The sequence below is a fragment of the Anopheles moucheti genome, chromosome 3 (assembly GCF_943734755.1).
Source record: "Anopheles moucheti chromosome 3, idAnoMoucSN_F20_07, whole genome shotgun sequence".
NCBI lineage: Eukaryota > Metazoa > Arthropoda > Insecta > Diptera > Culicidae > Anopheles > Anopheles moucheti.
This window is the reverse complement of record NC_069141.1, coordinates 51,147,352-51,168,431: the sequence shown is the minus strand read 5'-3', so window position 1 is coordinate 51,168,431 and position 21,080 is coordinate 51,147,352. Positions and strand designations below refer to the sequence as shown.

The following is a 21,080-nucleotide window of genomic DNA, read 5'->3' as shown; positions in this document are numbered from 1 at the left end:
TATTTAAAGTTGGGCAGCTGTGCTAATATCCGATTAAAAAAATTCAAGTTATAAATAATTCCAATGCCATCAGGAATACGAAATTAAAAAAAAGGACAAAAAAAATCCACAGATATGCAATAAATTTCCATAATGTGAAAGAAAACATCCTTTCTTTTATAATGGAAACATTTAATCCTTTCTTTTAGATTGTCGGAGGAGAGAATCTTCGTAGAGGACCCACACCCTTGCCAGGGGTGTCTGCTCCTATGCAGGAGGCACCAAGCCAAGGGAACTGCCCGAATCGCCGAAGTGCCTACAGACTAACAACTCCTCAAGCCTCTGAACCTATGCCGGATGGCCCGTTTGGACATTTACGTCAGTGATAGGCAAAAGGGTACATTTATTCACTTAAAGCTTCCAAATCCCACCAAAGGCACCGCCTGATGAGCATTGCCATCAACATGCGGCATCATTTTTAATATCTAAATGCGTGACTGTGTACTGAACAATATTGACTTTTGTGTATAAGATGCATTCCTGTTTTTTCTGTCTTCAACAAAAAGGTATATTTTATACACGAAATAACTTGAGAGCTATTTTAAATTAATAATTGCATAAACTAAGTACGCACGGTAACAAACGACGAATGGTACCGAAATTAAATCAAAGTAATATCACAAGTTAAGAGTCTAAAATCAGTTTATGAAAATAATAAAATAACGTAAATGTAGCTAATGGAACATGAACATAGATAATTCTAAGGAGCTACCAATTTCCCATAAAAGCAATCCACCTATGGATAAGGCTTGTGCTATGTCCAGTCTTCTAAGCTCATCCGACTTCGAACTGAGTAATTAGGGAACGTACTAACTCAATAGACCCGTCATATAGCCGATAGAATAACGCGGAACCAGTGAAAACTTAATTTTTCCACACCTAACTAATGACACAAGCTGTTTCGCTTAATGATTAAACAAATTTACAGGACATTCAATTATGCCATGAGTACAGTTCCATGATGTCAATGACCCGATTGGCCTTTTTAACTACAAAACCAATACGTTGATTGAATGTCAACGTCTGAACGAGAACCTCTCCGAGATCAATGACCGCGGATACATGATTTAGCGAATATTAGTCAAGGGGATATTCATCGAAAGCGTAAAAGCGATAAGATTATTTAGCAACAGGTAAAAACAAATTATTTACTGAGTACCTAGTACAAAACGAATTAAATCGTCTGAAAAGTCTGTAGCCGCCGGGCTGCCCTAGCACACATAACCCCAGATACTAAGTCATACAAGACAACAATTATAATACTTTTCTTAAATATAGTCGCACTTAGTTTAAAGCAATATTAGCGTGCTATAACAATCATCCTAGTCTTTCGTAAGAAAAATTGCGAAAACGTTCATGAAATATAAGCCAGTACAACTGTAATAAACCACTCAAAACTCAACTGTTTCATTACAATTGCTGTACCAAACTTGTCTTTCTGAAGTGGATGTCAAGGATTGTTTTGCTTCTTCAGCGAACAAGTATGGCTACATAGCGGGCGTTCTATTTGCCTCCTCTGTATAGATACATCACGCATCAATCGCACCAATTTTGGAACCCACGTTGCCGCCCAACGGACGCTGCAACGAAAGAAAGCAAACTGAACGCCGGCAACTTCTTCCTTCCGCCAAGACCGTGGTCGGGACGGAAGGTGTGAACGTGTATTATGTTTACCCAAAATTGACCTCATCGAGCGCCGCTTCGGTAAACATAAATAACTGAAACCGAATTTCATCAAACGCTTCTCAACGCCACTCCCGACCAGGCCAATATGCCGATGATGGCGCACCGATCCTTCGCCACCTCACCCGGTGCGCCGCCCAACAAATCCTGTGTTTCCATTATTTTCTCGGACCTTTTTGAACGACTGAACCAATTGTACACTTCATCGTTCGGGCATGTGTGGCTGTGTGTCTGCCCAGTACCACCATTGCGATATGATTCACGGCTTTTGTTTATCAACAGCATCCGACAAAACTGGCGGCGCACGGCACCGACAAGAAGTGTCGAAAGAAGTGATAAATGTTTGGAGCTCCGTGACGCGCTGTTTGGAAAAATGGAAATTGTAATTATTTATCGATACCGTGCGTGCTTAGAAGAAGATTGTTAGCTAACGAGCAATTCAATCGGACCGCTTCCGTTATTAAGGTCCATTTCATTAGAATTGTTAAGCTCGTGCAGAGTGAAGTGTATACTTCTCGACCAATACGTGCAGGTATCAAACGTTTGGAAACAAGGATGAGAATGTACATCGAGTTTTCATTAAATGATGCGGTTTCGGCTAACTGCACATTAACCCAATGCAGTGGTCATATCATTACGGTGAAAATCTTTCACATTTCCTTTCGCATTGGTGGCGTGCATGCCTGAAATAAAATAAAATGTTCTTAATAAAGTCAACAAACACCAAAACGGTACGAACATGTGCAGGTTTGTTGGGGGCTACCTTCATCGTACAACAGATGGTGTGACTAGTGATGGGTCGTGTGACACTGTGGTACCACGCACACACAGCACAGTAAAGTGTGCGAGCACACTACACACAAAATATAATTGTGGTACCACAGTAAAATGTCACATGGCTTGCATGCAACACACTCTCCCTGTGTGACATACAATTTTTGTGGTGCCACAATGTCACAAAGCGCACAGTTTTTGTGGTACCACAATTTTTGTGTATCGCACAATTTTTGTGGTACCACACATGTATTGTGCTGCGCACAGTTTTTGTGGTACCACAATTTTTGTGTATCGCACAATTTTTGTGGTACCACACATGTATCGTGCTGCGCACAGTTTTTGTGGTACCACAATTTTTGTGTATCGCACAATTTCAACGGTACCACACAGTTATTGTGCTGCGCACATATTTCGTGTGCTGCGCACATATTTCGTGTGCTGCGCGTTGTTTCTGGCTAATTGTGCAGCTTTTATATTGCAATAATGTTCCTTGAATAATTAGTTTATAACCAGTTTTAACATAAAAATATCCTTCTCCTCCGGAAAATGATAGTAACTAAAATTAATTTGAAGACATAGACATAGAATGCATAGAAATTCACAGTTATTTAGATAAATAGTTAAATAATTTATCTAAATGCACTGGAAATGCTGCACACAGCAGGGAAAGAATTAATATAGATAATATTAAATAACAGTATACTAGTTTTTAAACAACGAACTGCAATAATACAAGAGCTGTACAATTAGCAGCCTGAAACAATACGCAGCTCACGAAATCTGTGCGTTGCACAATAACTGTGTGGTATCGTTGAAATTGTGCGATACACAAAAATTGTGGTACCACAAAAACTGTGCGCAGCACGATACATGTGTGGTACCACAAAAATTGTGCGACACACAAAAATTGTGGTACCACAAAAACTGTGCGCAGCACAATACATGTGTGGTACCACAAAAATTGTGCGATACACAAAAATTGTGGTACCACAAAAACTGTGCGCTTTGTGACATTGTGGCACCACAAAAATTGTATGTCACACAGCGAGAGTGTGTTGCATGCAAGCCATGTGACATTTTACTGTGGTACCACAATAGCACAACACAACGAATTGTGCGTGGTACCACACACCGCACAGTGAAAAGTGCGATTTGACCCATCACTAGGTGTGACGCACGGCTATCGATCCTGGCAGAGGGCCAACAAACCCGGGGAGGGTTATGAACAAACGAACAAAAAAAATTCCAGCGTGACCTTGAGCTCAGCCGTAGCTGTTTCTGCTACTTCGAAGATAACCCATACAGGGTAGATAACGACTGCCGGGAGGAGGACGATTACGAATTGATTGTGTCCCACCATAATACACCTTCACTAGATGCATTGAACTCGCTATGATTGATTATCTTCAGCATTCACATTGATCTAAGCATTCTTCGCTAAAGGAAGAGCAACTTCATTGATCACCACGGCTCCGCCTGCTAACCACCTTCAATTCCATTGCGTACGACTTTTATTTATGCACTTTAACAAATTGACCAGCACGTTTACAAAAAAAATGTCCCTCGTGAATGTGTTTATTTGGCTCTCCTTGCGTAAAATACCACCAACAACAGTACCACTCACCTCGGACGGGCTCATTGCCGTCTTTTTGGAGCAGTCGGGTTTGCTCATAGAATTTACACCATTCAAGGGAATAAAACCACAGCACAACAGCGTAGCACCAAACTGGCTACGAAAATCCTTCCGCTAGCGCAGATTTCGTTTTGTCCTTGTTGTTTTTTTGTTGTTGCACAGAATATTAAATGTTTTTTTTATCACAGAAAGAAATGCGGCGACTATAGTTGAACACTGGTAAACATTGGTGCATCGGCATGGTTCGCCCTTCCGAGCGCTGTTTGACAGTTCGACACAATGAGAAAAACAAAACCCGCGTGACGTTTTTGATCGAAAAAACGTCAGAAGCTGCTTGATGTAAGATTACGAAGTTGCGTAAATTATGCAGAGAAAATCTATCCAGAAAGATTATAACACAGTACAACAGTATCCCCATTGAACGAGATACATGGCTGAGTTCCATATGGTACAAAAGTTCATTCCAACGAATGAAAATCGTCGAGTTTCAAACACGTTTTCAATGCCCATCGCTATTCAAACAATGTCGACTTTTCGTCGACATAGGCGAAAATTGACGGTTAATGCAAATTCAAATTATCAGGCTAGCAAAATTAATTTCACAATCACTTTTACGAAATAAATCAACTAAATTTTCCATTTTCCAAATTTCTAATAACCTTCTTCTTCATGTACACTATTAACAATAATCGATTCAAAAGATAATAATTCGTCTTTTTCAACCAATTGACCAATAAATACAAAGTTGAACAACAATCGTTTATTCCTTTTTCTATATGACCTTAGTTCGATCATACAAAATGATTTCATTTGCGAAATATATTTCGACTCACGCTACTCTTAACATGCTTATAATTTGCTATTAGCTTGCAATGCTTCCTTTACAAGTTGAACGGCGTATTTTGCCGTGCCTGGTGCTGTCGTTACCCCATATCCTCCATGGCCGTAGTTATGTACGACGCGTAGATTTCCGTTTGATGTAGGCAGTAATTCAATTTCAACGCGCACCGGATCACGATGCGGTCTCAATCCGACCGATTCCCGTATAACAGGTGCTCCTTTCAGGCTCGGTAACAGTGATTCGCACCGCTCACGAATCGCAGCAGAATCGTGCCGGGAGACCTCCGTGTTGTAGCTATCGAAATTACGGCATCCCCCGAGCGTTACGCCTTGAAAGCCCGGTATAATGTACGTATCATAGTCCGCATAGAATGCCGTCTTCACCCAGGACGCCCGTACCTTTATGACCTGCCCGCGAATGGGTACCAATTTATAATCGTTGCACAGCCGCTTGGCCCCCAACCCGGTACAGTTCACGACCACATCGTACTTGCCGCGCAACTCCTGCAGGTTGTTCAAGGCGACGGTAACAATCCGACCGCCATTGTCAAGAAACCTGTAGAAAGAAAACGGTAACCCATTAATAATCGCTTTCGCCGCACTTGTTTGCGTACTGCCGCTATGGCTCCGTTCCGAACAATGCCACTCGAACCAATCAATGACCTACCTTTCTGTCGCCCACGGTTGAAACAGCCGGCACTCGGTAAGGATGGTTGTGAAAAACGATCCATACTTCCATTCGCCCGGACATATTTGGAGTTCCTGCTCGGTCGCGGCACGGTACACGGGCAGGACCTTTTCGATGTAGTGATTCTATGGATTAAACATTAACAATTAGTTTGCAACTGCCAGCCGTTAGTTAGACCTCTCTCTACCGGGCTGTAACATTGCTTACCCTAACAATGGCAGGATCACGGCTGGAAAAAATGTAACCCGACAACTGGCACACACCGGCACGGGCAGAATGTTCCGTCTTGCGAAGTTCATCCCAGTGGTTGTACGCGTCGGAGATCCATTTCCTGTGTGGAGCATAGAACACGAGTTAGGTAGCAAAGTGGATACACCCCCTTGTGGAATGAAGAGCATCGATTATATAGAAGGTCCCACCCAGGCCCGGCGTTTTTCCCGGAAGGCAGGAAATGACAGAACAAGCCTCAAGCCGCAAGCAATAACGTCCGACCGCATAAACTCCGGAAAGCAACAAATGAGTGTAAGCACCGAACCGGCGTGAAAGCGCTATAACATTAACCCCGACGCCTGGCAGGATAGCAGCTTTAAGGAGTTCGATTCGAAAGTTGTGATGTACAGTGAGCGGCGAAAAAAGAACATCACACTCCGAAGAATTTGCAACTGTTTACAAAAGTAAAAGGTTTATAAAAGATCTCGGCTTTATGATACAACCTATCCGAAAAACATATTAAAGTTTGAACTGTTATGTTCATTACTCATAATGTTTCATTTATTACACCGACTGCAAGTTTTTAATCAATTAAGTAAAAATGCTATGTTTATAATACTTTATCGGGCTTATATCGGGACTACTACTAGGCTTTTATACTACTTTTTTCTGGCGCAAACAACCGCTTCGCCGTCTTAGCTTTCTGCAGGAGTTCTAATCTGCTCACAATCGAGAGCCGTGATCAGTCAATCGATTAACGATTCGATCGGCCTTTCAAACGGAAGTCATCAGTCCATCTCAATTTCTGTCTGTTCTGTTCATGTGTACGACCTAAAAGGACTTTACGGACTCAGTCGTCCGGTGTCATTTTCATGACATGACCAGCTCAATAGAGACTGACGAGTCTTAGCCGCCGTTCAACTCAAAGAGCTCGTAATTGTCCACACAAATCCAAATGTCCTTCCACACAAATCCAAAATCCTTCTGAGCCTCTTTCTCTCGAACGCGGCTAAGAGGGTGTCAGTTTTAGATAAAGTCCCTCAAAGTCCACAAGGTAAGTAGTGGAACTATGTAAGTTCTATATAGCCCCAGCTTCGTTGGTCGCGACAGGTGTTTCTTGGACTGTAGAAAGACCCGTTGGCAGCCAGCACCCGTGTATCTCAATCAATGGTGATGTAAATCAATGTTGTTGTCAGTGCTTTAATCCAAGATAGGTGACATTTTGGATAACTTCAAAAGTGAAACTATTTTCGTTGGGAATGATCAATTTCCAATTCGGGAAATCCAGGGATCCGGTCCGTTCCAAGCCTTCTCCGACGTCGTGTGATAAATTTGTTTATTTGTTGCGTTCGATTTTTTCACTTTATTATCGAGAATCGCTCAATAACTCACGATTGGATCTAAATCAGGGCTCTAGAGTTGCAAATCTGTGAGTTTGATCGGAAAAAGCGAGAGTTTTCTTTACCATATGCTTGGGAAGTAATGCTTCGCTTGGCTTAAAACTTCATTTTCAATGTCTTCTACGAATTTTCATATAGAATATGAATGTACTCGACTGCTGTCATGATCCCACTGACTGGGATTACATTACTGGAGATGTCTATCCTATAGTACTTCATCAGTTCGACGTGTTGTTGAAAAGCTCCAATTTGGATTCTCACGACCCTACAACATGGTTGCAGAACTCCAGCGTTTTCCTTAACTGGGTTTTGAAGAATTGGAACCACACTTCCGAACGAAAGGGCTCTTCTACCTTTGCTTAGCGATGCGTTCTCGGATAATCCGAAATCGATAGGCTCAGCTTCTCTTTTAGTACTAGGACGATAATGAATGATTTTTCTTGATCTCTCGTGTGATTTTATGGTCCTGTCGGTGATCCGTGATACACATTCGTCCTCTTCCTGGTGGATCAGCATCCCTTCTATACATCTGGTTCATCAGAATAAATTTCTGAATTCCATGCTTTCCGAATCCCTCCTTTCAGTGAACTCAACACGGTACTTTCCCGACTTTCTGCAGAGATTTTTCCGTTAAATGATCTCTTTTTGCAGATTTCAATTTAATTTCAAATTTTGTTTACCTGTCAAATGGACCCAGAAGAAGTTGAACATGTGCAAATAGAATGATTCTCATAAGTGCAGAGCTTTTAAAAAGGAATTTTCTTCCATACGGCCCGGTTACTCTTTTTTTTTGCTGGTGACTGTACCGGGCCGAGCATGATGGATTGTTCTTTGCTGTTCTTTTTTTTACACACTCTATACGGGCAAAAAAATGCACACTCAGCGGCCATTAAGAGTATTATATCATACACAGTACGGATGCCTGTTTGACCCTTGAAATGTTCCTTCTTCGAATCCGCACGTTCTATTTCTGTTTCACTGGTGTAGTAATTTACCCGTTGCGGGTTGTGCACCGCGTTGTGTGCCCATAATTTGTCCAGCCCCCATTGCGATCGATTGCTTCGGCCAGGCAAGCCCCAGTCGTGGGCCTCCCGCCATCGTGTCCTTTGTATGTAAATATTTACGCGAACTACATTCCGCTCGCCGCTAATGCACTTGGGACAGTTTGACACACACTACGTGCACGCGAATCGGTAGGTCAAAGCACCGCTACCGGACGGAAGGGCCCACCGAGCGGTCAAATTGGTGCGTTGTAGGTTAGCAATTTAACACAATAGATTTCACTGCACTGTCGGCGCTGTCGGCTCGAATCGCATGACTGAAGCACATTACGAAAATCATCACGTTAGTGACCCGCTATTCCATTCCATTGCGAGGAGGAAGACTCCATTCTCGCAGGTCAAAGCACCACTCACTGCTGCAACTTCCGGGTATTTCTTAATTGACGCTCAAGAACTTCGCCAGCAGTAAATTAATCCCCCACAAACTTGTTTGAGGGTGAATTGTTTCGTTGTTGAAGAAATTGATGCAACATGTGTCGATGGTTTATGAGCAGAGTAAGTTTCGATGGTCATTTCTTTAACCTAGTTCCACTCCCATAATTGGTCTAATTCTATCAAACTGAACTGATCGCTGCTGTACTTAAATCAGAACTATTTTAATGCGTTAATTGGATGTTTGTTGTATTCTTTATTCTTTATCGAAAGACAAAGTCATTTACACGTCCACTACGGTGAACACATGGCATAAGAAAAGAATCCTAACTCGGAAAGTAATCGATTAAAAAATTATCCGCCACCAGGCGTCTCCATTTCCGTAATGGGATCGTTACAAATAATACAAAAAAAAAACAAATCACAGAAGTACAAGGACGTACTCCATTCCTGCACCAGCACAACCACCTTTGGATTGTGACCGTGTAGCCTGAATATAACAGTGTTCATCTGCCCGGCGACTATCCCATTAGAGAACCCCGGGTTTTCATATATTTCATGTCACCAAATGGTTTCGCTCAAGGGCTTCTCTTCGCTCGGCATCATTCCTTCGGACAAGGAGGAAGAAAAAAAACGGGAAAAGGCCAATGGGAAGGAAAAAGCAAAAGTGACAACACTGGTGTGTGGCGATGGTGTGATACTGTATTTCGATGTCTATCGATTCTTTGGTTTTTCCCCCCGTCCTTTCGCTTTACGCACGGTAGAAATCAATGCCAGCACGGTGATTAGTATCAGCTCGTTTGCCGTTGGTTGGACGGAAGCAATATGTAGCAAACGTAAGAAAAAAAAATACGCGAACAGAAGTAAACGAAGGAAATACAACAGCTGGTTGCGAAACATCTGACCTACCGAGGGTATGTTACGTTGCGGAATTTGCTATCAACAGTTCACTTTTTACACGTTTAAAGGTTTCACATTGTGAACCATTGGGGATGGGAGTTAAAAATAATATAACAAATGAGCGGTACACAGTTTAGTCTACGATGAAGAATCGACGAGTTCAAGTCTATAATTCAATTCGAATACATAACGAGCCACCGATTTGTGTTTCTTATTATTTCTTATTATTGGGTCTGCCGGTAAGTAAGTTAAGTTGTTCTAGGTCAAAGAAAAGACTATAGAGCGAAGAATCCGGTATTGTCTGTACACTTTAATTATGAAATATTTCAATTGCAATTATTGTCCGAAGAGAGTGATCTACATTTTTTCCCGTTTAGTTGTAATCAGTAGTGAGGAAATGGAGACGCTCTTTAAACATTGGCCGGCGTATTAAAAATCACAAACATCCTGGATTACTTTTAGTTCAAGATATATCAGCTGTGGTGAATAATTTGGTCAGTAATTGATGTGAAATATTACGAAATGTTCCTGAAATTCTTAACCATCTCTAAAAAATGATTGGTCATTGCCTTTCTAGTCGGCTGGGATACTGGGTATTATTACAATCCTTTAATTTAACTTCAAATTTATCATTAGGCTGTAACGCTGTCTATAGATAGTTTGAACACTAGAAAATCCTCAGTATAACGACGTACTTCTGATATCTTCGTAGTTGAAGTTGAAGCAAAGTTTAATCTAACCTGCATGATCTTCGCTAATTTTCTCTCCTATTTTCTCCCATTCAGTTTGAGACAGTCTTGAAAATCACCTTCATGTATTTTCCTTATGGTGCTCCTTTTACATCCTCTACCAGTTATGTCCCTCCCCTGGTCGTCTCGCTTGCCGATACATTTTAACTACTCCCTCAACATATATGCCTTGAATTGTATATTTTTAGTCTTTGATCGTGGCATCGTGATAGTGGCGTAGACACTATGCTTTCGTTCAACTCACCTATCAATGAGATATATGAGAAAACAATGAAAAGTTTAGGTCTCTTTGGCAAGATTTCTACTGCAGAGCTCTCCGATTCTGTGTATTTCAATAATTTGTATTGATCTTATGTTTGCTCTACCTTGCAATATGCCTGTGCTTCTTGGAGCCCAAACTGATCAATCTTAGTGGATTGAATGGTCTACAGACGACTTCATGGGCGATCAAGTGCAACGATCAATTTGCCCTTACTCCCTTACTCCTTTACATTACTCTGCTCGATGTTAACTTCTGGGCCTTCAAGTTTTCTTTTAAAAAGTCCTCCAAACCGTTTATGACTAAGGTCCGTCGTCATTTAATTTATTATGTCTGCCTTTCTGACCGAAGCATCAACGCTATCACTCCATCTTAATTTGAGCCTACCACACCTCCTCTGACGTCCATGTGGATGACTTAAAAGGACTGGGCTGGGTCGCCCGGTGTCATTCTTATGACGTGACCAACCCATCGGAGCCCGATGAGCCTAATCCGCTGTACGACAGTGAGTTTGTCGTTGTATTAGCTTCTCCATTTTCCTTTCATATCCACGTCTCAGAGGCGTATGTGGGAAGTGGAGCTATATGAGAGCTCATACATACAGTCCCAGATTGAGTACAGCAGTTTCCTCAGACTGTAGAAGGTCCGGTTGGCAGTCATTAACCTAGTGCGTATCTAAACATCAATGTCGTTGTCGGTACTGACCTTTGCCCTAAGATAGGTGCAATTATGAACGAATTCAAAGGTGCGCCCACGTATCTGCACGACACCGCTGCCAGGGAATGTGAACAGGGCCTCTGATGGTACCTCTATCAATTTGATTTTTGTCTTGATGGTTTCCAATCTGAGGTTTTCTGCCGCCTGCTCAATCTTTTGGTACACATCCACTACTTAAGAGAGCCGTAAACATATGATGTTTATGTCATCAGCGTATGCCAAGATTTAGCTGGACTTATAGAAAATGATGCACGAAGTTTCCACCCCCGAGTCATCGATGACATCCACTAGTGCTAGGTTAAAACGTAAACAAACTAGCCCGTCTCCTTGTTGAAGATTTTTTTTTAGCGTGACAGAAATTCTCACAGACCAAAAAACTTTAATTATTCTCCGCCTTCAAATATATCTCAAAATACATCGATTCTTTAACCGATTCTGTCCCAAAAGTTATCAGAGGTAAACTATACACAATAGCGGTATTTTTCATCATACTATGGGATGAACGCTTCTAGAAAATTATGTGTAACTTAGGTACATCTAAAACTTGGTACATTCTATAAAAATTAAACGTAGTAAATATTCAAATTTCGCATAACGCACTTAATATTTATTATTTCTGCCTTGATTGCTACTGATGGCAACATTTGTTTATAAAATACGTCAAATTTATTTATACACCCAATAGAAAAGAACGATTTTCAATGACTTCTCTTCACCGTCTAGAGAAAAAGATGCATGACATACCTCTGCAGTAGCTATTTAATATTTTCATCACATTCCGATTCATTCCTACGAATTGATAGTGACAAATAGATGTACTGCACACCAGTCTACTAACAGCCGCGACACCTACAAATGTAAATGCAATGCAGCACTACACCGTGTGACGACTGAACAATGTCTAAATAGACAAGTGGCCCATCTCTACGATACAATAATGTAAATAATTAGTCGACCAAATGAAATGGCATGTGAGGCGGAAATTGTTGCCAACACGAACACCCCCACCGTTAGACGTCGGAGCGTTGTTTTGCTAATCCGCTGCATAACGCGATGGAATCCTAATTTCAAACTCTCTCTAACCCACGTGTTGTGCCGTACCGTCCCAACCCAACGTTCATTCTCCTTCGCTTTGCTTAAAACGTGTGTGGTTTATGGGCTTGGTGTAGTAAATATGGTTTCAATATCTGACGACGGTTGGCCGGTGCGCCGTACGGTTCGGAGCGACGGCAGCATACACTTCACGCTAAAAATAGATTCCTCCCATGCCAGCCGTGCACAAGGGTGGTTTAGGAAAGTTGGCGCAGAAAAGAACATCGAAGCATAAACTATGCGAACCACGGAAGAATGACCACTTGGAAAGGGAAAACCTCAAATACGGCCGCTGTGTGCTGTGAGCTCCGGTCACAACAGCCCCTCTCTTTGTCTCTCTCGTGCTTCGCAAACAAACTTCTCCCCGTGCACATCTCTCGTGAATCATTTTGCGTGTAAATTACGTAATTCAACCGAGAACGCGAGGGATGGGAACGTTTTTTAACAACGGGAAAGGGGGAACATGAAGGGGAGTCCTCTTTTGGCGACCACCCTTAACCGACCCGGGACGTGCCTGGCGGGGTGTTTCACCAGGTGCAGCAAACATTAAAGAGAGGCACAACACCCGTTGGCAACGAAATCCTATCGATCGTGACCGTCTGTCGGAGGTATGTTCGATTCCGCTCGACTTGACCCCGAGCCAAGCAGGAAGAACCTTCCGTCGTTCTTCCGTTCGACAGGTGTCTAATGGAGCGAATCACTGCACAAACCGTACAGTGCAGCGGCGGGACCAACACCAACCATCGATACCGACTGTTCCCAACAGCTGGGTTTGTGGCAAACCGGGAACAAACGAGTCAATTAGTATCTTCATAGCGAAATAGTCACAAATCAATCCTTTCTAGAACGCAATTATCAAATGAGTACTTTGTAACTTAGTTATGGAATAAATCTAATTGCTAAAATTGACATTTGGTCCCGAAAATTCAAATTACTCGCCTTTCCTTCCTGTCAATTCGATGGAACAGTGCAAGCAGTTGGTAATTCAAATAAGGTAGGGTCGGTCACGGTTTGCGACGACTGCCGTGTGGTCATCGCCACAAAAGTAACCCTCTCGTTCTCAAGATACCTTCCGTAGGATATTAATCTTCTTTTCGCCTAAACATGCGTCAGTGTGGGATGGTGTTGCTGGATGAAAAATTAAATTGCTTCTCACGCAACGGAGGACGACTTTGACGTTGATGAAAATGAAAAATGATGATAGCAGCGAGGTCCACTGTTGTCCGCCTGTTGGCACTGTCGTTGTTGCGTGGACGTACAGTGAGGGAGGTTCGTGCAGAACAAGCTTTGCTTATTTTATAGGAAAGTTTAACAATATTTCACCCATTTACTAATTTAAGTTAAGAGATTGATACATTCATTTAATTCTTAAAGGTAATTATACCGAGATAGAATAAAAAATAAAACACTTCTGTTCAATATTCCATCACTGTAAACATCGGCGGGAATAGTAGTGAACCGTCGACCTGGCGAGTGTGAAAATGGGTTCAACGTTTCCTATCTCCCCTCTCCCCTCCCCACCCTAATTCCGCTGTCCCATTACGCCCATCACTTTGTTACACCACACTACTACCACACTGCTAGCTGTTTACCTGGTGATTTCCTCCGTCGGACCGGAAAAGCTAGTTCCGGGGCGAAATAGGCCAGCCGCAACGTCGCTGCATGTGTCCTGCTCAAACCGATCGGCTAGAATGGTGACATTGGCGTTCCGCATCTCACGCTGTAGCTCCAGCGCGGTCGTCAAACCGACGACACCCGCTCCAACGACGCATATATTCATTGTCGATAAGGATTTTCTTTGTCCCTGTGTAGAGTTTTTTTTTCCAGCAGGACAACACCGCACCGTTTCACCGATTGCGCCACAAATCCGAGTCTATGGTTGGTAGTGTAAAGCTTGACGAAAGCTTCCCCTGCAACTTACGGACAAAAAAATTAAATTAAACAACCGACGATGAGGAAAAGAGATACGGCAGCGGCGAAAGGCAAAAAGGTCGGTGTGGAATAGTTTTCTATCGATTTGTGGTCGGCTGATACAGTTATACTGCATCGCCCGGTACCCGGGGTGGTTGAGTGGTGTCGGGTGATTTTGCTATCTTGATGCCCTGTTTTCCGTCCAACCCGTAGCCTAAATTCTTACTGATTTTATTATAGATTCCAATAGAATGGCGGAGGCAACGGCAACCGAACGACCGATCGAAACATATGCCGGCAATGTGATGGAACAAGGTCGATTTCCTAAATATTATGTGCCAATAAATGTAGCGAGGTACGGACCATTTCTCTATGGGAGCGCAATCATAAAACAGTAACTGTGCAGGATTGTGAAATTGAGAAACATTCGTGCTCAATTTTATACGTGTTCAATATGTGCTTTTAAATTCACTAACATTTGCATAAGAATTGAGGAAATCTCTCGAAGGATGAATGGATGTAGTTGAGAACGCGATTAGTAACACAGTTAGTTGCATGATTAAGGTCACTGCTAACATGCTGTCACAGACCTTGTGTCCTAATATTATCTATCTAGCTTAAAGGCAAATTCCAACATAAAGGAGGTAGAGCAAGCTCTAAGGAAAGGCACAAAGAATATCTTTCGCGTGTCTACTGTATCATTAACTCCACACAACCCAGGCACAAACCCAAAAAGCGAAGTATCGTCGAAAAGACTCAACAATTGAAACACGATTATGGGATTTTAGTTAAGTGTAAAACAGTTTGATCAAACTGATGACAGTTTGAGGTTTTACATTTTATACTGACAGATGTTTTCTGTCATCCCTGTTTTGCATTTTTTTCCTAAACAACTTTATTTTGTCTAATAAAAACCCTTTCGATAAGGATTTATCCAAACATAAAATCCAAAAATAGGGGCGGCCCGGTGGTGTATTGGTAACGGCGCTGGACTTTACGCGACAGGGACCGGTAAAAAATCCCATCTGGGCTAATCTACCTTTTCCGTACGCAGGCTACGAACTATCCTGCTACGGACAGATAAAGTCATAGAAAGCCAGAAATGGCAGGCTTTGACTTCTTAAGATTGTTTGGCGATAAAGAATAAAAAAGTTGTGTCCAAAAACCTGGGTTTCGTTTCAAAACGTTGTCAATTTTACAATTTATAGCAAAATTATAAAATCTTGCGTATCATGATATAAAATTTAATAAAAATAAGAAGAAAATAAATATTTGGTATCCGCCGAAGAGCGGATACAACACTACACCTGGTCTCTAGCGTCCGAAAGAGTAATTACATAAATTTGTAGTTGAAAAACATTGCTTTCTTAAAAATTTACCTTTTTTGTACAACCAGACCGTACTTTTCATACTCTAGAACGATTACTGACCTTCATAATTGCTAGGTGTTTCATAACTCAAGACCAGCATTTCAGTCATAAATGACAGTAGCGTTATACATATGACATAAAAAAGTGTTATAATTTTTAATGTCATCTGTGAACAAGCTTGAATTAATAGTACGTCAAATTTACCACGAGATTAAGTTTTGTGTACTTAATGATGTGACGGGGGTTTCTTGCCAGAATTAAAGCACATCTAATGCTTGTGGAAGGTTAGGGTAAACATCCCTTAAGTAAAATACAGTACCGGAAATGGTTTCAAAAGTTCTGATGTAGTGGTTTTAATGCTAGAATCGAAGAGAACGACCGAGCCCCAAAAAAGCTTTAAAAACGTAGAACTTCTGGTCGACTTGATAGAATTCGGTACTCGCTATTATAATGTAGTTAAAAGGTTGACGGTATATACTACCAACAACAAATGATTGGGTTAAACCGCGCAATGCGCCAGAAACGCCCAGAGTACGAATCCCGGTACACAGTAATCCCCAGTATGGAAAGGACACAAGATCCCCCAGGAATAAGTTTAATCGTTCAACTGGGAGTCGATGACTCACCCCATTTACTCGCCAGACTTGGCACTTTCAGATAAACACTCACTTGCTTACGTACTTGCCGAGCAGCGCGTTAATTCATACGAATACGTTAAAAAATGGCACAATGTTGCCAAGGTATTCATAAATGGTTTGAATGATGACTAAAATGTCGACGATGACAATTAGTTTGAACAGTAAACGTTTAACTATTTTTAAACAAAAAGCTTTTAAAATTTATGATAAAAGCAGCGAATTCGTATTTGAAGACCTGGTAGCTTGTGACAAATAAGTAATGGCAAAGCAAATACAGAAATAAAACACTATAATGACACATTCTGCGGCTGCCTAGTGTCAAGCAAACAGTTTTACGTCCACTTTTTGAAAAAATCAGATTAAACTAATAATAATAACAAATGCTTGAACTCTTTGTTATCTTTTCTGTTTGGCACGATTCCATCTATAAAGGCCACCGGGCATACTTTACAACAGTTGTTCCGTAATACAATTCATACACGGTGTCAACACATACCCCTAGCATGCACGCTACCATTCGTTGGCGAACCGGGCGTGCTTTTTTTGACTTGTTTTCTAACTATATGGCACATTTTATTGTGCCTGATAGGACGCACGAAGATGGCCGCTTCTCCTTCAGCAAGATTGCTTTATTGGTTTTGAGGAATATAAATAGAATTGGAGAGATTTTTTTATTACATAAATCTAACAACAAGGGATTCATTCATTTGCTAAGCACAATTCGAGAAATAGTGCTTGCAATACATTAAGCACACACACGCGGCACAACGACGATATGAATCATATGGCCTTGCCATTGAAATCAACAGCTGGTTGAAGTGAGTAAGGACTCGTTTGTGTGTGTGTGTGTTTGTTTCTCTGTGTGGGAGAGTTTCTTTTTGTGCAATTTGTGCTGTTCTATTACTTCTCGTGATATTTCTGTTATTAGAATCCACCCAAACAGGTTCCATCTCTTGCGTAATCACCGGCAAACCCAGGGCCAGCAACATGCAACGTTCTTACCCATGATGCTCGTCTGAAATGCCCATGCTCACCAGAGAGCGATTTCGCACATTTACTCTCACGTACGCATCATTTGTAGCGAACATATACGCACACTAGCACGGACTGGCAGGCACGGTCGCAAAGATCTTTGTCGGGACCGTCCTGAATTATTTTTATTTACCCACCTGAGGGAATGGGCCCCTACTTACGTTCTTCCCGCTGACGGCGACTGCAACTCACCACCACCACACCACACACTTAGCACCCTGTGAGAGAATTACAATGGCTACCGTTTACTGCGGATGCTGCAACTACGGCGGACACCTTGCGCGATCGATCCGAGCACAAACCGTCGTTTGGTGGAACTGAAGGATTGCATGCAATCGGAGCAGCTGGACCAAAATTTCAATCTACCGTAGATTCGATGACCTACGTGTACAGTGTTCCACACTGGTATGGGTGAAATAGATAGGGCTTCGTGCGTTTGATTGCGATAAGGTGCACACAATCGGGAAGCGGTCGAGTTGTGCCGTAAACAAAGTCTGTAGACACCAAGCCGCAGACACTCATCCAAGGCTGAGTAGAATCTCAGTTTCGCGTTAATAAAGACGCAAACCGAACACAGCTGGGGATGGTGTTTCGCTTGCAGTTGTTATTGTTTTATGTAATCATTCGCAGAGACACAACAGTCCCACCAAAAACAGCTGGCTTTAGGTTGGTAGAATGAGTTACTGTACGACAAATCGTTATCTAATCACCGTTTGATTGGTTGTAGTGTGTCGAATCGATGTGCCGATTATGAGTTTTCCTTTGTTGTTATTTATTTTCGAAAACTTCGAGGCGATTTTCCTCAAATTTTTGAATTTTGTCCGTTAATTTTCTATAGTCAGCAATCACAACATGTTTGCTGCCGATTGGCAACGGACACGGCCTCACAAATGCTTCATTTTCCTCCAAAACTCTAGCAACTTCCCATTGCAGTTCGGTGGCAATCGGTGGGAGGTTGAGATCAAATTATGTTTTCTTCGAAACTCCATTTTGCTCGTGTGATTGCCCACCGGTATTCGGAAGCAGTTTGCAGATTTGCCATCCGGACAACACCGTTTCATTTTTCTTTCACCGGTCACCGCCGTTGATCCATTCCAATCGACATACAAAACATGGGAGAATCGAATTTGAAACGAGCTGCAGTGCCATCCCACTCGGTGTGATCGCGCCCTCACAACGAAATCAGGTGGCCTTCGGTGTGCAAAATGTGTGTCAGCTTCAAAACCAAACAAATCAACCAAATAGCATTTTCCTGTAGTTCCACCACAGCGCCAGTCGCCCACCCTTCGCTGCATATGGAGATCGTACGCTCCCTCCCATCCTTCCCTGCCGTTCGTCCGGAAATGATGGTTATTGACAAAACGACCGGATGGGTACAACGTTAGACAGTTGGGGCTGAGAGCACCTATATAGAAACGCGCGAAAAAGCACCGAATGAAGCAAGTACGCGACAGTAACAACACCGTTGATTGATTTACCATTTTCCTTTCCCACCTCTTGGAGCACGGTGGAAGGGCCGGTTTCGATTCTAGCGGCCGGTTTTGGTGCTTGTTTATTGCAATGCTTGTTCAATGATGGATAAATAATCGGTATTCCTATTATTGCTTTGCCCCTCTGTCGCTACGTTCGGAAAGCGGAATCGGAACGAGTCGGAAGCTTTACGAGCTTCAATTACAAACGTTTTCAAACATATTCGATGGGCAATGAACTTTAAGAAGCGAATCAGAGGCACGTGTAAACCCATCTTTCCCTCCATTACGTTGATCCGATGCAAAAATCCGATATCGTAATGAATAGCTACTGCTTTAGAAAAAGTTTTCTGGTCGGAGCGTGATTTAATTTTAGATTCGCAAAAAAACGATCCGCATAAGAGCGGAGAAAAAAAGGGATAGTAACCTGTCATCACATTTGGTGTTACACGAGACGTGTCGCACAAATCAATAGCAGCACCTTGATGTTGTTTTTAAACTGTGCCCACTGTGCCCGACCGATTAATGACGTTCGTTTGTCAAAGAAGTGACAACTACTAGCAGAAACACTTACATCACTAACCAGAGTGAAAAAATAGGCTTCCGTTCCCAATGAGAGACTCATCGATATTTATGATTTTAAGGTGACTTTCTGTACATTCTCGAAAAAAATGACTTCGTCCTTTTCGAAAGAAATTCTCAAACGATTTCCTCATGCGGCTGGAACTGTTCATCTGTCAGACCATGTGTCATCGAAAGGAACGGATTTTCTAATGAAAGGATATTCTGATTATGAAATGGGATAGATGGGGTGGAATCTCCCATCTAATCCCCATTAATCTCATTGATGAATTTCGGAGGCATTTTTAAGTGTTGGTTTTATCGATTTCAACAACTCACAATAGTCTATGCCGATGTATTCCCACTGGGATCGATTAGTTTGGATCATATTAGAAAATATAAATTCCTTTACGATGACTGTCGGTAAAGTTGAAATCAGAACGTTCTACGTTCAAATATATTAGCTCTCCCATATTTTTGTTTTTTGGTACAATAACTTCCTAATGGCTCATGGAGAAACGGTCTGGATGAGGATTTGTGTACGTACCACTCAATAGTTGGGCTGTCCCAGTATCGATCGTGCGGAGAACTAATATCTCTAGTCACTGTCTGTCAGTCATTTATTCAAAGAATCGTTCCTTATCGGCACGACAACCTCAAGAGGACTAGGCCTGCCATTCTTGCCTTTCTTTTGACTTTATCTACACCCGTAGCTGGATATTCAATCAGTACACCTCCGGGTCGCACCATTTAAGAAAGAATAATATGAATTATGTTATTTTATTTTCATTTATATCTCTTGGACACAAATTTCGACAGTCGACAAATATCTCAAAAATAAGTTGTTTCGTAATTTATTTATTTATTTAATGATCAAACTTGTCCGTCGTACATTGGCTTAACAAGTAAAGTAAAGTGTGCTTATGAGTTAACGTCACATTAGACCTACACAATCGGAACGTAATCGCTCCCTGAAGGACGAGATTGCTTCGTTAAAGTCAAAGATATTGTATGCGCTGTTAAATTCTCTTGACATAGCATTTATAGGGTCATGGGCACCGTTTCGCATGTTTTTAAACCTTAGAGCCTTATAGATGGTCGTGTCCTGGAAGCCCATCTGTGTCTACATATTGAAAGCCTGCCTAATATGTTAGGAGCATTGATGGTTCCACTCAAAATTACGAAAAGGGCTTGTGCATTTTTACTGCGGTGTTAATGTTTCGAGGCCTAGCTGAAAACAACGTGATCTGTATGGTGGCAGGGTGCTATTGTCATTCCAGTGTAATTCACCTATGGTGTAACGAGTCATTTTTCTTTGCATGCTCTCGATTCACTGTGTTTCACTGTGATCGCGAGCACAAGAGAAAGATAAGACGAAACACTTTTGAACACAGGTGGTTAAGCTATTACTTAACAATCACCACGGTACTACTGTAACTACGATAATATTTATTACCTAATACAGAACGGAAACGAAGGCTTCGTTTAAACATAGATTTAGACAAATTCAAGTCATATGGAGCCAGGACTACATAATTTACGGATCAAAGAATTGCATTCCCCATTATTGGCCCTATTACACTTACAATGAAAATAAAAACTCGACCGTAGAATCGTATTCGGCAAAACAAAACAGATGCGAAGAACGTCAAGTTCACAATGAATCAACCGGAAAAGGA

General features: G+C 41.9%; 2 protein-coding genes across 3 annotated transcripts in view; both read right to left on the bottom strand.

Annotated features, from left to right (window-relative positions):
- The window catches only part of LOC128301024 (ubiquitin-conjugating enzyme E2 W), a 29,456-nt gene extending 25,111 nt beyond the window's left edge, over positions 1-4,345 (bottom strand). Inside the window, exon 1 of the mRNA XM_053037320.1 lies at positions 4,124-4,345. Coding sequence (XP_052893280.1) covers positions 4,124-4,171 — 48 coding nt within the window. The 5' untranslated portion in view covers positions 4,172-4,345. The remainder of the gene's footprint in view (positions 1-4,123) is intronic.
- Positions 4,346-4,951: 606 nt separating this feature from the next.
- LOC128304102 (D-aspartate oxidase) lies at positions 4,952-17,660 on the bottom strand. Of its 2 annotated transcripts, none has more exons than XM_053041236.1 (5): positions 17,509-17,660; positions 14,013-14,336; positions 5,868-5,991; positions 5,640-5,785; positions 4,952-5,528 (listed from the first exon to the last, which is right to left on the bottom strand). In XM_053041236.1, the coding sequence occupies exons 2-5, from the start codon at positions 14,198-14,200 to the stop codon at positions 4,982-4,984; spliced, it is 1,005 nt and encodes a 334-aa protein (XP_052897196.1). In that variant the 5' UTR covers positions 14,201-14,336; positions 17,509-17,660; the 3' UTR covers positions 4,952-4,981. The 2 variants fall into 2 exon arrangements, with proteins under 2 accessions (XP_052897196.1, XP_052897197.1); XM_053041237.1 differs by having other exon boundaries at positions 14,013-14,330.
- Positions 17,661-21,080: the final 3,420 nt, after the last annotated feature.